The 16,533-nt window shown below is 34.3% G+C and overlaps 3 protein-coding genes across 4 annotated transcripts; 1 reads left to right on the top strand and 2 right to left on the bottom strand.

Annotated features, from left to right (window-relative positions):
* Nucleotides 1-30: 30 nt before the first annotated feature.
* On the bottom strand, nt 31-1,157 carry LOC127240709 (CASP-like protein 1F2). The gene is made up of 3 exons (XM_051259527.1): nt 857-1,157; nt 625-748; nt 31-552 (listed from the first exon to the last, which is right to left on the bottom strand). Exons 1-3 carry the CDS (start codon nt 1,072-1,074, stop codon nt 331-333), a joined length of 564 nt encoding a protein of 187 aa, XP_051115484.1. The 5' UTR covers nt 1,075-1,157; the 3' UTR covers nt 31-330.
* Nucleotides 1,158-4,155: 2,998 nt separating this feature from the next.
* LOC127240895 (uncharacterized) lies at nt 4,156-8,453 on the bottom strand. Of its 2 annotated transcripts, none has more exons than XM_051259752.1 (7): nt 7,910-8,453; nt 6,060-7,437; nt 5,609-5,860; nt 5,256-5,336; nt 5,083-5,140; nt 4,680-5,002; nt 4,156-4,529 (listed from the first exon to the last, which is right to left on the bottom strand). In XM_051259752.1, exons 2-7 carry the CDS (start codon nt 7,284-7,286, stop codon nt 4,473-4,475), a joined length of 1,998 nt encoding a protein of 665 aa, XP_051115709.1. In that variant the 5' UTR covers nt 7,287-7,437; nt 7,910-8,453; the 3' UTR covers nt 4,156-4,472. The 2 variants fall into 2 exon arrangements, with proteins under 2 accessions (XP_051115709.1, XP_051115704.1); XM_051259747.1 differs by having other exon boundaries at nt 6,060-7,357; nt 7,910-8,452.
* A 2,535-nt stretch (nt 8,454-10,988) lies between these two features.
* On the top strand, nt 10,989-13,667 carry LOC127241182 (ubiquitin-conjugating enzyme E2 27). The gene is made up of 5 exons (XM_051260106.1): nt 10,989-11,392; nt 12,409-12,457; nt 12,772-12,931; nt 13,133-13,222; nt 13,378-13,667. The coding sequence occupies exons 1-5, from the start codon at nt 11,212-11,214 to the stop codon at nt 13,483-13,485; spliced, it is 588 nt and encodes a 195-aa protein (XP_051116063.1). The 5' UTR covers nt 10,989-11,211; the 3' UTR covers nt 13,486-13,667.
* The last annotated feature ends 2,866 nt before the right edge of the window (nt 13,668-16,533 follow it).

Below are 16,533 nucleotides of genomic sequence, written 5' to 3'. Positions count from 1 at the left end.
GCATGACCACAGAAGCCCAACAATAAATAAATAAGGATATTCTTGGGTCAATTTAGTGACACAAATTGAATGAAGTTTTTAAATGAAATTGGTCCTAACTGAGGAAATTCAATAACTTAGAGGCAAGCTAAGCCTATATATGCATAATTACGTAGAGGACCAATTTCCCTTAAATTACCTTCATTAAGGATACAAGAGTTTATTACAGTGCTGACACTCCTCATGGCCACAATCTTATTCACACTATTGCACATCATTTTACATATAAATTTAACAGAATCATCGTATCAAACTGTACACATATATATATATGTATGTATGTATATATATCTAACCATGGCTTGATGCAATTCTCTTGGCAGAAATGGCTGTGAGGATCATAAACAAGGCAAGGCCAATATAAGCAAGCACAACAGCAGCAATAATTCTGTTGCAAAATCTCCCAAAATGGTCACAAATAGCGGTCCATCCGGTGTGACTGTTGCCGTACTTTCCTACCCATCCAACGGCCGTGGATGCAGCGCAAGCCGAGCCAAATATCGCAACAAGAATCTGACAATTTAGTTCAATCCAAACTATCAGAATCACGTAAAATATCACATCCAATACTTATTTATAACTCACCAGATCATGCAAGAAAAGGTACAAGTAGTATTGTGGACTCAAAGCTCCTTTCTCCAACAGAAAAGCAAGAAAAGCCGAAGCAATTGACAACACAAATGCCACAATATTCACATAAGTAAAGAATCTGCATAAAAACAAGAAGACAAGGACAATAAAAAATAAATAAAATAACACCCTGAAAATTAAAGACAAGATTAAGTAAATTAAAGCTCAATGAAGAATATTAATTAACTGAAAAGCTGGGGAATGAGTGTAACTAGCAGTAGCTTCGATGCCGTAGACTTCGACGGTCTGCTTGCTGGTGAGCATAAGACATGCAGCGGCTAGAGTGAGAGCAAAGAGTAATGATCTTAGCAAAACCTGGGATGTAATAAAGAAGATAGAATTATTAGCATTGGCTCTTTGGCTTTGAGGAGGGGTGTGGATGGACTTGTCTGCAATGGTGGCCATTGATGCTTTTGAGCAAGTTTAGTTTGGAGGGGTTCCAATAAGGGATCGATGATGATGATAAGTTTGTGGCATTTATAGGAGAGTTTTGGAGTTTTTAAGGTATTGTGTAGGAGGGAGACGTGGCCATGTTGAGCAAGTATGGGGGATGAATATGGAATTTTGATTAATTGTGAGTGTGTTGTGTTTGTTTGGAATTTCTTATTGAGTTTTAGAGGGATTTTGTTTATTTTTTATTTTTAATGAAATAAGGAGATGGTGTTTGATTTAAGTATTGGGATATAATGGAGTGATAAATTTGATTTAAAAAATTTAAAATATTTATCATAGTATTTCAAACATTGCCTTGTTTAAACAATACCTAGAGGGGTTAGAGTGTTAGATAGTATTTTAATTTTTTTTAAAAATATTATATTAATTTTTTTATATATAAAATATTGCATTAAATATTTTTATTATCTTAAATATTTTAAAATACTAAACTTTTAAAAGTCTTTGAGAATGAATTTGCGCATGTCTTTTTAGTTAAATAGTTTGAATTTTTTTTTTTTTTATGTAAGTTATATGAATTGTATAAAAATATATAAGAATAATAAGTGTGTAATATATTATACTATATTTTTTTAAAAAAAAAATATGCTTTTGAGTAATTGTGTTATTAACACCCTTTGTTTTTTGACAATTTTTTTTAATTAATTTTATTGTTTAAATTTTGTATTTATAGAAAAAAAATATTGGAACAAAATATCATAACAAATAGTATTATTTAAATACAAAAATTTAAAATCAAATCTTTTTAATACAAATCCAAAGAAACACACTTATGTAAGTAAGTCAATAAAATATGATAGTATTATTTTGTAGAATGTAAAAAAATTTATAATACAAGTAAGAATAATATGTGTGTGCCGTGAACACAAATCAGTTTTATATAAATAAAAAGAAAGTATTGAATATATATTTATATATAAATTAAATATATATTTATATAGGAAAGAGATAATAATAATATAAAAATAAAGGTTTTATTCTCTTTAAAATTCCTTTTAATTTTCTTATTACGTAACTTTTAATTTCTGATATAGATCTAGTATTATTTATTTCGTATAAAATATTTTATTACTATTTAAATATAAACATAAGTGCGTCCAATAAATAAATAAATATATTAAAATATTTGTATAATACTTGCAGGGTGGGCTTGATTAACTACAGCTTGTGTGCATGTTTTGGGTTGGCTGTAGTAATTATTATTGGTGACTTCTTGCCTATTATTAGGGCAATTAGGGTTTCCGACACGTAACGTATCATATAAATAAGTAGTGAAGGGGCCTAGCTATGTTGTCTTGAAGTTGATCGATCAAGAAGTCTAATTTAATTATATTCATGGTTTTATTATTATTATTATTATTATTATTATTATTATTATTATTATTATTATTAATTTACTCATGGAATTGGGTTTGTGGTCCTTTCGTTTCTGTTTCTTGATGGCAATGGGGAACTTAATTATAGTAGGCAATTTTTAATTTTTTATTATTTAGTTTAAGTAATATATATTAACTATAGCAAGATAAACCTTAATTAGCATCATCCAAATGTATATCCTACTTTCCCTTCAATATATATATATAATGCTTGTTGATTATTTACACGTTGATATATATATATATATTGTCACATTAAAAATGTTTTTGTTTAACCAGTTGTAATTAAGAATATATTTAACATAGTATGACTATAAGCTTCTAAGCACGTATTTCATAATTTCAAATGTCCAAAATATGTTGGATTCCATGAATATTTAATTGTTTGTAAATATTCGAAATTATAAATACAGTTTGGTAAACTGAAAAATAAGCATAAGTTTGACCGGTAGAATAGGTATTTATTGTTTTCTTATTTCTATAATTAACTTGTTATTGATATGACTCTCAATGTATATGACACTCACACTCCATATGATAAAAAATATTTCAACCTGGAACACTATTCATATGCTTTCATCATTATTTAAAAAATAATATTCCATTAGTGATAGACAATAGATTAGGCCCTCTTTAATTATATTACTGAATCTTAGATAAAGACACTTATCTGATATACTTATTTATATATGCACACAGTATGCATGCATATTTGTGTGTGTCTCTAACCACAACTAAGGGCTACTAAATGCATGCATTATTGTCTCCAGCTGATATTATATTATATATATATATTCAAATTTTGGATATTGTTGATTCATTATCTATTTTGAAGTAAAATAGTAGTCAGCTAACCCAAATAAGTAATATTCAACATCTCTACATTTATGTGAATTATTTTTCTTGACTTCATTTGCTTTTTGTGACATAACAAAACAAAAATACATACATTGGAGAGTATTATATTACCTGGCCGAACCTCCCGTGACCTCACGGTCACACGTCCAACCCCCACACACCACACCATCCCTTACGGACATTACTCCAAATATTCTTGAGAATATAATGAATGTATATATCATAAAATAAAATAATGGTAGTTTATAATTCTATATTAAGCATAAGGGTATTTTACTATTATGTGCCAGTTACACTTACTAAATAAAAAAATAAATATCTTGAACTCAAAATGATAAAATAATTATACTAATTGTACACGAAAGAACTATAGTTAACAAGAAATCATTTACATTTCTTATTTGAATTTCTTTGTATGTATTTATTTTACCCATAAAAATCACAAATCCATATTACAAGGTTAACTAGAATTTCCTAAACTGAAATTTATAAGGTTGAATTTAATTCAAATAGTAGATTTGAATATTTTATGTCAAAAAATAATGATTATTTATTTTTTAATATTATATTTATAAAGATAAATATGAGTTGAGGTATCGAAAGTTTGAATCCATAATCTTGATGTCAGGAATCCAACCGCGCACCACCCCACCGTCCTTTGGGACTAATTTATTTATTATTTATTCTTGCCAAAACACAAACGAGAAGCTTCCAACTTGGGTGGCTCATAAATAGGAAGGCCAAATTATAGTTCAGGCGAAGTTACATTACATGTACACATCATCAACACCAACAAACGAACTTCAATGCTGGAAAGCTACTTTTTCTTAAGACATGGAATGTACAGTTTCTGCAACCCGAGTTGCTGCTGCAGTTTATTAACAATTTAACATAACCATAACATAACACGACACGAGATGGGGTGAGACAACCTTCATGGCGTCCAAAGAGCCCGGGCTGTTCTAACACCAACCACAACAATAAATGTACAGATCACACACACAGATATATATAATTATATATATATATGTACACAGGAAAGATAGAACCAAATTACTTAGTAAATCTGCAGCTACCTCATATATATATATATATATGATATGTGATTGTCTCCTCTCATAGGCAGATGTCGAAGTACTTCGGATTCGACGGGTAGTCGCATTCCACGTGCAGCTGCGCCATTATTACCGGATCGTAAGAATATGATCATGTTTACACAAACAAGTCAGTGTAAGAGCGAATGATAAAGACAGAATTCAAATGTGCCGTAAATGTCCAATTGAATAGGGAAAAGTCGTTAGAAAATCGCAGGTTAGAACATACCTTGCCCTCATCAGAATCGGAATGGCGATGAGGGAATACGACTCTCATATCATTGTACAAGTAGAATCGACGATCAGATTCACTGTCGATTCCAGTTTTCGAAGGGAGAGATGACGGGCCACCAGATTGGCTCTTCAAACCTGCTTTCGGGGACTTTTTTCGGTGGGGACAGATGAAACGAAGATGCAGGGCGTAGCGGAGCGCGCCAGAGTTCGTATTTTTGTTGATTTTCGACGAGCTACATACTCCACTCCCGGAGATGGGGAAAGGAGCGTTGTCCGTACTACTATTGTTGTTTCGGCAACTATTGTCTAATACGGCACCTGCAACAGTTCGACGTGTATTAGTAACGATTGCCCACGGAAGTCAAGAATCATCACCCGAAATTGACATTTTCGCGCACCAGAATCTTTCTGCCCTCCTCTATCTGAAGCTAGAGTTGCCCTTTGGCGCAGAAATGTCTAAGAAGTGGAAACCGACGAAAATGTCAGATTTTAGAAATAGAACATTGAGACCAAGTATGTTTTCGAATGAAGTGTTGCTGATTGGGATCGAATGAAATCATTTCAAATGTACCTTTGAACCAACTGGCATGTCGCTAAGATCGTAGTTACAGAAGAATGTATGAATCGGTGTTCTTTCGGGATTACTTAAGACCTGCAAAGAAACTACATTGTTACAACACAAGCATAGAAACTCACATGGGAGACATAAACGCTGAGCCAAACTCACCGTCAAATTCACAAAATAACACTATTAAGTTTATTTTTCACCAAATTGCAAAAATGATATATCATTGCGTGTTAAGGTTTAATGTGCTCAATATTGCATTAGGAAGTCATTATCTAATTAACATTACGGAATTGTGTTAATTAGGGCCATAAGGGGTAAGAAAATAAACATAAAGACAGAGAGCATATCACAATTACCAATTGCAATCGCCCCTTCATTGGTATTCTCAGACGGGACTTTTCATCAGACGAGCTGTTAGCACTGAGGCTTCTTTTCAACATCGGACCTTCACATTTGCTTGATGATAAACTTCCGGAAAGATCTATGGATGAGTAATACAATAAGTAATTATCACCATCTAAACTTGTCACAGAAAATGGCAGTTTTTGTGGATGAGGCGAAAACTTTCCTCCAGTGATATTCAGAACAGCAAGGAAACCATCAATTTTCTGCATAGGAGAAACAATACAAAAATGTCTGTTAAATGATCATCTCACCTAAAAAGCTTAAACTTATAATGATACTAAACTTAAAAGAATACGTATCATTTATTTATTTATTATGAAATCAACTAATAATATCAAACAAAGAAACAATATATTGTCAAAAACATCTTCAATTGATCCATTTATTGCAAAGGACACATACCTGATTTACTATCCCTGAAGCTAATCTACCAGACAGCAATGACTCCTCAAATGAACCGACCAAAGATCTTCGGACAGATAAGCCACTTAAACTTCTGCCCACTTTAGCATTTTGAGCTGTTAGCACTGTCTGCCCTTGCGTCGATATGCAACTTTCAGGAGTCAGTTGCTCAAAGTTCATGAAGAAATTTTCATCATCTTCAAACCCTTTACTGGCCTCTGTTATATTCTCAACTTTAGGAGAAGACAGATACCCAGAAATAGTTCCTTCGAGAGATTGTTCCACGTCCTTAAAAGTTATATAACTATCATTGAACTCTCTCTTGGAATCTCCCGATCCTCTTGAATTTCTTATCCTCCCACAAAATCTTGGCCCGAGAGGAGATAGAGAAAATGGCGGGGAGATAATTGCATCCTGAAGCCCATCAAGTTGCGAAGGTAATTCATCTCTTCCATTGCAACAAATACCACTCCAAGGTAAGCTAGAATTCAACAATCTGTGCTCACAGTTTTCAAGTAAAGGCCCATCTGTGACTATTCTGGATATGGTTCCACAACCTTCCTCGTTGCTCCCTGAATATCTGGGCGCAGACCAAATAGAAGCACTATCGTACTCCAAGTTTCCTATGTGAGCCTTTTTATTCTCTTTTGAAATACTGCTGCCACTAATACCTTCTAGGTGGAGATTACGGCGTTGGAATGTGCTTCCTATTTCTAGATGCTCACCTCTAAATTCATCATTTGAAAGCATCCCGTTTAGAGGAGATAATAGTCGTTTCCTCGCCAATGAACTTGAGGTTTCGCTTGAGTTAGAAGCCACGTCATTTCCACAAGACAAATGAACAATGCTGTCATCAGATATTTTGTCCTCATAGTGATTGGCATGGTTGATTGCCACATAGGGTTCAAACCCTACAATCCTCGAAGCTGGAGATTGAATGTCCTTTCTGGCATGATAAGATATCATGCGACTTTTGTCGATGGAATTAATCCTCAGTTTATGCATGCTCACTACACCATCCTTGTGCAAACCTATCAATTCAGACTCCTTTGCTGGTGGAGGGCATGAAAATTCACCCGGCATTCGATTGTTAGCATTACTTAGATTCATCTCGTTCAGTCCAAAGCTCCGTACCTCCCCAAACCGTGTCGGAATTTGCATTATTGCACTTGTGGATGTAGAAACTTCTTCACATATCTTTCCAGGAGGGACTTGAGGTAATCCCATTTCGAGCCCTGCAATTTTCTCCTTCAACTTTACAATAACCTCACAAATTTCGAGTCAGAAGATCAACCTTCCTGCACAGATCTTTCAGTCATTTCCAATTGTGTAATCATAATATCAATCTTCTAGAACAATGATGTGCTGCCAAATGAATCTAAACACCAAAACATAATTCCAAATACAATCCCCATCAGCAACACAGCAGATAAAGACCATCACAAACGCATAACAGATAGGATGATTAGAATTCTCTTTACTTATACAGAGAACAACAATAAATCATTACACAAACACAAGCAGCAAACTACCAATCTTTTCTTGAAATAACAAAGAATATTGACTGTGAAACAATCATCTTCCCATGACCGAAGCAAAGGACAAATCCAGTTCACATATCTATATGTAGAAAATCCCATTATTCAGTGACAATGAAATTCAGCTCAATCAACAGTAAAAACAGGTAAGAATTTCTGTAAAAGAAAAAAAATAAGGGATTGAAAAGAAGCTCAGCAAACTCTCCCCAGATTCGGTAGCAAAATTTCCATTCCAGAAAATCAAACCACAGTTAGATTGAGAAATCATTCTAATTCAGAGCATCGCGTCCAAAAATAAAAAGGGAAACTCACAAAATCATCGCAGGTTCATCTTCAACCATATCACATCAATAGAAACTCCTTAACAGATAGATAATGCTGAAGAACCAAACTACATAAACCCAGCACCCATAAATTTGCCCGAATGCATCCGAACCCGATGAATCAACGCCGAACAGCATAAATCACGCAATCGATCATCGTCAAAGCTGGAAATTAAAGATAATTACATCCACATCCAGAAGCACCCAGCGGCGATTTTTAATTCTTTTTGGGGAATAAAATCTAGTGGAAAATTGAGGGAATTTGTGGCATTTGGTAATTGGTATTGATTTTGTTCGTTCTTGAATCCTCCTATCTATCTATGTATCCTATGGGCGTGGGTTTATATCTCTGGTAAAAGCTTTTTGGTTAGCAAAAAGAATGCAGTCAATCTTGCTATCCTATATTCCGCCATCGGCCCCTCGCATTTCTTTCTGATTCTCTCCTCTCCCCTTTCTCTTTTTTCCTGTTGCCAATAAATATTTCATTTCATTTGTTGGGCCTTTATCTTCATCATCTCGTTTCTGTTTGTCCCAACCCACAATTTCACAATCCTTCTCTCTCTCTCTCTCTCTCTCTCTCTCTAGTTTATTACAAAGGACTATTATTGTAATTAAATAGCAATGTATGAAATTGGTCTCGAAATCATTTTTGGTGTCTCTATTTGTCTTTTGGAAATCATATTTGAGGAAAATTATATTTATTGTTTATTTTGCGTAATAATGATAGTGAAAAAATAAATAAATAAATTCATTAATATTCATATTGACTGTTGAATTATAATAATAGCTCTCTTATATGTTATTACAGTGTGATTAGACTATTATACTCTTGAAATATTCATGAGTTGTCGCGATTACATGAATATTATATTGTGTGAGTAGATAAATCCTTAAATGATTAGATAGTCGAGTAATAATAAATTTAAAAATAATTTTGATCATATTTATAAAAAATACACACACAAATAACACAATCCGAAATATTTAACATTACATATTCAAATTACTTTGATTATTGTACCCCCGATCAACTTAAAGCTGAATTTTGTATTATCTCGCATATATATATATATATATAATGTTCTCTTTCAAAATATTGTATTTAATCACTAATGTATGTGTGTACGTGGCAATTTATTTCAGATGTAAGATTAATTTTCCATATTAGACTGATTGCACACGATGATATATATTTTATTTCAGTACGTGTATATATATCATTTCATTAATTCTTGTTTGTTACCGGAATGAATGATTGCGTGACACCCTTTTATTTTCTGATTCTCTAAAAACGTATAGATTTCCGTCCAAATGATGCACCACCTCCAGTAAGATGGATTAAACCCTACGAAACAATAAACAATTTATGAAAACTTAATTTATTGGAAAGTTGTGAAAATAAATAAATAACAAGTGTTGGCAGAGAAGGATTTGGATATATATATATATATATATAAATGTATGTGCCTCTAAAATTCCCCCATAAGCCAGAGCCAGTATTGCTAATGCATCGAAGGCCTTTGGTTGGGTGTTAAATAGAAAGGACGGTCGGAATATAGTAAGAATTAAATTAAACAAAGGAATGGTAAGAAAAATAGAACACGGCTGTAGTACGTATGTATGTAGTGGTGGGGACTGTACAGATAGACGCAGCACAGGCTATCTCAAAATCCATAATTTGTGTCCGGTAAGGGCCGGCGGTGACGTAGGGGGTGGACTTGGGACTGTGACGTTATGGGTTCAAATCCTCGATATTTCAGATCACCTATCACACATGATTCGTTTAGTGTGATCTTTTCGTCGGGCCTGATTTGTAAGATATTAAATTCGATCGAAAGTTTATCTAATGCGTACTTTCGGATAGCGGCCGCGGATTCCCAAGTTATAAAAAAAAAAATAAAAAAATCTATAATTTGTGCCCACGAAACGAACACGTCTATGCAACCTAATTTAATTTAATTTCCTAGAAATAACAGTTTATTTAATTAAATTACTACTTCGGTTAGGTCTTGGAAAGAAATAGTACTATGATAACTAAATTTGATAGAGGACAGGACAGGTTACACTTACACCCCCAAATCAAATAGGGAGCCAACCAATGCAATGTAATTATTGCTTACAAGTCACGAGAACTGCGATATTAATGAGGTGAGGTGAGGTGAGGTGAGGTGTTCTCTACCCTTCCTCATCCTGCCATCTGTCCGCCATTCTTTCTTTTTTTAGTAACTACTCCTCATTCACAAAAGTTGTTATAGAATGGTATCAAATACTAATAAATTTTCATATAAAATACCTATTAATTTAGATCCAAATTCAAACATTAAGCTTGTGTCTAGATAACAGAGTTTCGGAATTTAAAAAATTTGAGAATATTCAAGATGTAATATTTTTGAAATGTGAATAAACAAAGCAAGCACAGATTAATTTCCATTGAATTTAATCTACATTGACATTTAGGGTGTGTTTGTTTGAAAGATTTTGGTGGACTTCTACTATTCATCCCAATTTTTTTTTTCCCAAAAACATCAAATCAAACACTTATTTTTCATTTTTTATATTATACTAAAAATCAATTTTACATTTAAAACATCACATCAACCCCTATTTATATCACATCATACAACTATTCAAATTCAAAATTTTTACTATTCAAATCCCCACTCAAAATCCAAACCTCCAAACAAACACACCCTTACATGTTAAAGTGGTCTATACTATAACGTATGCGAATTTGGGCTTAACTTATATCTGGGCTTATAAAAGTTTTCGGCCCAATAGGAGAGCCCAAATTCTTATTCTCCAAATGGAAATTTGCTTTGATTATCATTACTACTATAACTTTTAAAGCAAAGATAGTAGTAAGTGACACTACTTCTGCATCAATATTAAATTGCAAATTAATTTTAATAATTAAAACACGACCCAGTATCTGCCTGTTAATGCTATGGCGTATCCTATTCCCTAATTGTCTGATATTCATTTATTTTGGGCTTATTTAGAAAAAAGAAAAAAATATATACAAGATTTATACAATAATAATTCCAAAATAAGGAATATGAGCTCAGAACAGTGGGCAGTTTTGGTTTCAGCACTTTAGCCCACTGCCAGATTGCAACGCGCTTTTTTCTTTTCCAGGGTAGAGAGTAAAGGAGAGTTGTTGGTTGATGATGCACTGAGGAGAAAATTTCCATCGCTTCACTGCAACTGGTTGCCGAAACCGCGATAAGTTGCTGCATTTGAGGGTTTTATCGAAGCGATTCTTTGTAATTGTTTACGAGGAGAAGTGAGAGAATGGTGGATTTTGCGAGGGTGCAGAAGGAGCTTCAAGAGTGCAATAGGGATTTCGAGGTATCGGGGATAAAGGTAATCCCTAAGAGTGAGGCTAATTTGACCCAGTTGCTGGGCACAATCCCCGGTCCGCTTGGTACTCCTTACGAAGGCGGCACCTTCAAGATCGACATCACTTTGCCAGGTAATCAATTCTCTCGTTGCTACGTTGAATTTCTGGTTTAGTGTTACGCGATTGTGAGTTTGATTGGAAACGATGTAGTGAAACTATTGGATTGTGTTTTTACTGCCTGCAATTTAGGCATGTCGTAGTTTTGGGTTTGTTTGTGCTGTTGTCTTCTCTGTCGCGTGTGTGTATTGATGGGGTTTTCATTTTCTGCGTTTGGAAGTGATGCCCTTTTCTCTGCAATGATAATAATCTGTACTTCGCTGGTTAGATTGTTGAGTTACATATGTTTGGGGGTAAATGGTATCTTTTTCTTTGTGTATTGAAATGGAAAATGGTGGGAATTTTCCGTTGGGATTAAGGTGGTTTTGTTACATTGACATGATTCTAATTCTATAGGACGGTTTCTCATTTTTTGAGGTTGATGAACAAGTTGATTTATTTGTTGGGTTGTAACCATTTTCCCCAAATCACTTTAATTCACCGTTTCATTATACATTTGATGTTGCAATGTCTAGTGACTGCAGAAATGTATGATCTTGGATCATCTGTATTTGTCTATGCACTGAGTCATATATATAAACAATTGAATTCCTGCAGCAGATCCTACTGTTTCTTTTCTTAGTTGACATTTAATCAGATACGGAACATATATAACCTGGCTTGGTTGAGTTAGGAAAATGAAGAAATGCCTGGAAAGGATTAATATGTAATGGTTTCTGCTATACCACTATATCAAGATAAGATTCTTGCAGGAGCATTGCTGTGCTGTTCTTGGTCTGGTTTTGTATGAACTGTAAAACTTATTTTTTTCCAAGGAATTCACTATAATTTGATGGGAAATTGTTGAGGGAGCACTGCAGTAAAAAGGTTGTAATCCTTTGCTTGCCTACTTCCCCCTTCTATGGGGTGGATTACATATTTCTTTTGAGATGAGCTTTTGGGTATTGTGGGGGAACATTATTTGTCTTTACTTTGAAGGGATGTCTCTTGTAGAATAGTTACCTACAATTTGATTGTCTTTTCCTTTGCAGATGGTTACCCTTTTGAGCCTCCCAAAATGCGGTTTGCCACTAAAGTATGGTATGTTATAGCAAGCACAGGGGAATGGTTTTAATATAACTATATAAAATTTATTGTGTTGTATTTGGTGTCTGCACAATGTCTTTATGAAAGAATATTTGATTTTAAAAAAACAGGAGTTATATTTGTACATCTTTTGGAGATATGTGGGGACACAGGTTCTATTATGTTTGTTCCTCATTCTGATTTGAGGAATAGGCCAACAACAATTATTTAGTTTCTTGACATTCTTTTCACTTCTCGACTGTAAATGAGTCTTTGGTGTGGTGCTTCACAAATTCTTTATATGTTCGTTGCTTTCATTTCCATCCAAGGCATCCTAACATAAGCAGCCAGAGTGGTGCCATATGCCTGGATATCCTGAAAGACCAGTGGAGCCCGGCACTGACTTTGAAAACAGCACTTCTTTCTATTCAAGCGCTTCTCTCTGCCCCGGAACCTGCCGACCCCCAGGATGCTGTGGTTGCACAGCAGGTGCTGCTCATATCTGCATTTTTTCTTCGTACTCTTCCTTTTGTTAGATTTTTCTTTAAGACATCATTCTTGTTCTTGTTCTTCCATATGCTATAATGTTATCAGCCTGGCTGGCTAGTATCTGCTTTTTATTTAATAATCTTCTCATTCTTTTCCAATCCATCTTCATTTACTGATTTATAGTCTTTGCCCATACCCCAGTACCTTAAGGACCACCAAACTTTTGTGGGCACTGCTCGTTACTGGACCGAAGCATTTGCAAAAACATCATCTCTCGGCGTGGAGGAGAAGGTTTGCAAAATCTCCTCTCTTTTACCCATCCTTTTGTGACAGATTTTGCTATATCACAAAGCTGGTTGTTAAAACGTTAAAATTCCCCAGACCCAACTCCCAAATGCATCACATATCTGGCTATAGCATCCAACTTTTGTGATAATTCTTGACAGGTGCAAAAGCTTGTTGAGATGGGCTTCCCTGAAGCTCAGGTAAGGAATGCTCTGGAAAGCGTTGGTGGCGACGAGAACTTAGCCCTGGAAAAGCTTTGCTCTAGTTAACTCTCAATCCTCGGAAAGAAGTGAATGTTGCAGCCAAATGAGAATGGAGGGCTCCATTAAAACACTTCACAATGATAATTTATTTTCATTTTTCCCCATCAGGTTGTTTTTTTTGCATATCTATATAATCTTGTGAGGTGTTACACTTGATGAAGTAATTAGAATTTGGGTTTGGATGTTCACTCTTTATATTTCCATGCCTTCTCTTTGCTTTGGTACTAAAATAAAAGTGAAACAGTTAGATTGCTGGAAGCATATGATTCTTGATTGTGTATGTTAGAAATGTGATCTTTGTATATGTGAAAAATAAAAGGAAAAAGGTTAGATTACTGGATGCATGCATTTTTTATTTTGGAAAGTGTGTGTTAGAGATGAAAAAATGACAGAAAAAAATTAAGCCAGGACTGCTAGGTGGGCTGCTGTTTGATTTTTCAAGTCAATGAATCATCATGTATAATATAATAATTGATTTGATTTTTGGACTTTGTTAGTGGTGATTTGCTTTATTTTCCATCATAATTCCATCATAATTAAAGCATCCTTACATCATTTAAACACTTGTCCCCTTTTTTATTACACCTTTATTCTTTCTTTTTACCCACCATCCAACTGTGATATGAATCCACTTACAGCCCCCCTGCACCTTCTTCCACACACCCCTAAAAAATAATAACAATAAATAAAATAAGAAGAAAGAACGAAATCTCCCCTCCCCCTACAAAATTAAAACAAGATAAAAAAAAATACGAAAAGAAGAAAAAGGAAGAAAGAATGAACACAACAGATGTTGGTAAAGGCAAGAAAACAGGCAGTACACCATGCAATATTAATTCAGATTAAACTAATCTTTGGGTGTGTATGCTTTGTAATCTAAACCCAAAACTACATTATTCACCTAAGATTTTCAATATAAATATATTAGAGTATTTTTTATTTTATAAAATATTACATTAAACTACAATTTAACTAAACTTCAAATAAAAATTCAATTTCAAACACATAACAAACAAATCCCTTGTATTCCACACTAGAATTCGGATTCGGTAATCTTGTTTCACTTATGGAAAAAAAATAAAGCAGAAGAAGAAAGAATATACATCATGAGAGAAAGAGGCACAGATTAATCAAGAACATAAACGTTAAATAAATGATCACATTATATTATGTAGATAACATCAATATACATATATATATCTATATATACGTGTATGTGTGTGTCTGCGTGTAAATTGTAAATGGAAGAGGTGATTAGAACTTATAACATGGACAAGGTTTGTAGACTTTGTATCCTCTAACAGGACGAGGTTGAGAGAGGATGAACAGCACGATCGCCATAACCGCCGCCGCCACAAACCCCAGCAGAGCCGTGGAGCCGCCGCCGTTGTCATCCCCGGCGTCACAGCACACTGTCTTCCCCATTTTTCTTGAAAATATACAACAAATATAAATGATCTTGTAAAACACGATTGTGTTGTGTTGTAAAAGAGATTTATTATGGCTTTAGTCAGTCTCTTCCTCCAACCATAAAGGGACACATTACCTTCTTACAAATCATACTATGGGTGTAGTTGGTTTCAATTAAATTTTCTTAAGGTCAAGATTTGTTTTCTGTACCCCTCTTGATTATTAAGATGGTGATGATGACTTCTGGACTAGCCTTCCACCAAAGATTTTTTTTTTTTTTTTAATCAGTTGAAAGTTTACTGCTGTCACAGAGCATCAATGGTGGGGATCATCTCAGGACATGAACGGCCAAGAAGGGTCCAATTATATCAATCCTAAAGTTTTTGTCGTAAATAGGAATGGTGATTAATCTTGCACAGGGCATTAATTGAATTCTTTGTTATCTACTGTATTAATTAAACGAAAGCGAGCAAAAGGAAATAAAGATTCCATAATCAAGTGGGGTTAGTGATGAGAAGGATACACAGTTTGGGCTTATTGTTATTATTATCACCACGTGGGGGTGAGGGCTAATCAAACCAGGACAGGACCACTTGGTAATTACTATATATATATATGTATATTCTTGGATTCCTTCAGCTGTTTTATTTGTTTCTTAAGACAAAGAAAATGGCTTCGAGGAAATCAGCAGACATACCAGTAATTGATTTCTGAGCTACTTCTTGCCACTGTCCTCCGTTCATCTAATGACATTTCGAAGAGAGTTGGAAGCCAGAAACTCCATCAAATTCAAATATTTTGAAATGGGTTTTTTTCTTTTTGAGAAATGGGAATTGAGGCTGATCTTGACGTTTGACAAAGCCCATGTTTGATTTGGACATGTTAATCAAATGAAGTGGACCCGGTTGAGTTCCGACCAGCTGTAAATTTGGACTAAACAAAAGATTAGCATTAGATAAAAATGTTTAAATATACTACTTAATAGATATATACAGGTGTGAATGAAGGTATTGGATTGCCCCACTCCATCTCTGATTCAGTTTTCAGACATGAAGAAGCAGACAAACTTCTGAGCTTTATTAAACAAGGGACAGGCCAGTTTCCTTTCTTCATATTCATGTGTCAGCTCACTCAGAGATCCAAAGAAATCTAGAGCAACTATCCAGCAAGATATATATTGGATTGTCGGTTTATGCAATATTTAATATTCCTTTTAACATTTACATCATTCTCTAATTGATCCATGCCCGGAAATCAAGATCAATTTTTTACTGAACCAAAAAAAAAAAAAAAACAGCCTCAACAACTGTTCCTTCCTGTGATTCACTATTTCACCAATTTCGAGCAATTTCACAATTTCCACTTTCTTGGAACGAAAAAGTAGATAAAAAGGGGAAATTCTTTTCTTTCCACCCGAGTTTCCTTTTTCCCAGAAGCTTGCAATGTGGAAAGACCTGAGCCTTTTTTTTTTTCCTGTGCTTCTCTCCGATGATACACATACATACGTGTGTAGTATTTTTTTTTTTTACCTGACGGATAAAAGAACACTTACCCAGGAATTCAGACAAATAAATGTAGGCACAGAGCAATAAATGCAGTCACTGAGCAACGCAGTATAATACAATTGGTTCTTTTTCTATTTCT

This window comes from Andrographis paniculata, unplaced genomic scaffold (genome assembly GCF_009805555.1).
Source record: "Andrographis paniculata isolate CXL003 unplaced genomic scaffold, ASM980555v1 Contig18END, whole genome shotgun sequence".
NCBI lineage: Eukaryota > Viridiplantae > Streptophyta > Magnoliopsida > Lamiales > Acanthaceae > Andrographis > Andrographis paniculata.
This window is presented reverse-complemented; position numbering and strand designations above follow the sequence as displayed.

Bases quoted from the DNA above. Each gene is read 5' to 3' on its own strand.
- LOC127240709 (XM_051259527.1), bottom strand. From the start codon at position 1,074: ATGGCCACCATTGCAGACAAGTCCATCCACACCCCTCCTCAAAGCCAA. The intron at 749-856 runs GTTAATTAATAT...GTTTTTATGCAG, and splicing joins ACTCATTCCCCAGCTTTTCA to ATTCTTTACTTATGTGAATA. The intron at 553-624 runs GTGAGTTATAAA...CTAAATTGTCAG, and splicing joins ACCTTTTCTTGCATGATCTG to ATTCTTGTTGCGATATTTGG.
- LOC127240895 (XM_051259752.1), bottom strand. From the start codon at position 7,286: ATGGGATTACCTCAAGTCCCTCCTGGAAAGATATGTGAAGAAGTTTCT. The intron at 5,337-5,608 runs GTAATTGTGATA...GTTTCTTTGCAG, and splicing joins TGAAGGGGCGATTGCAATTG to GTCTTAAGTAATCCCGAAAG. The intron at 5,141-5,255 runs GTACATTTGAAA...TCCACTTCTTAG, and splicing joins ACATGCCAGTTGGTTCAAAG to ACATTTCTGCGCCAAAGGGC.
- LOC127241182 (XM_051260106.1), top strand. From the start codon at position 11,212: ATGGTGGATTTTGCGAGGGTGCAGAAGGAGCTTCAAGAGTGCAATAGG. The intron at 12,458-12,771 runs GTATGTTATAGC...TTTCCATCCAAG, and splicing joins CGGTTTGCCACTAAAGTATG to GCATCCTAACATAAGCAGCC. The intron at 13,223-13,377 runs GTTTGCAAAATC...AATTCTTGACAG, and splicing joins CTCTCGGCGTGGAGGAGAAG to GTGCAAAAGCTTGTTGAGAT.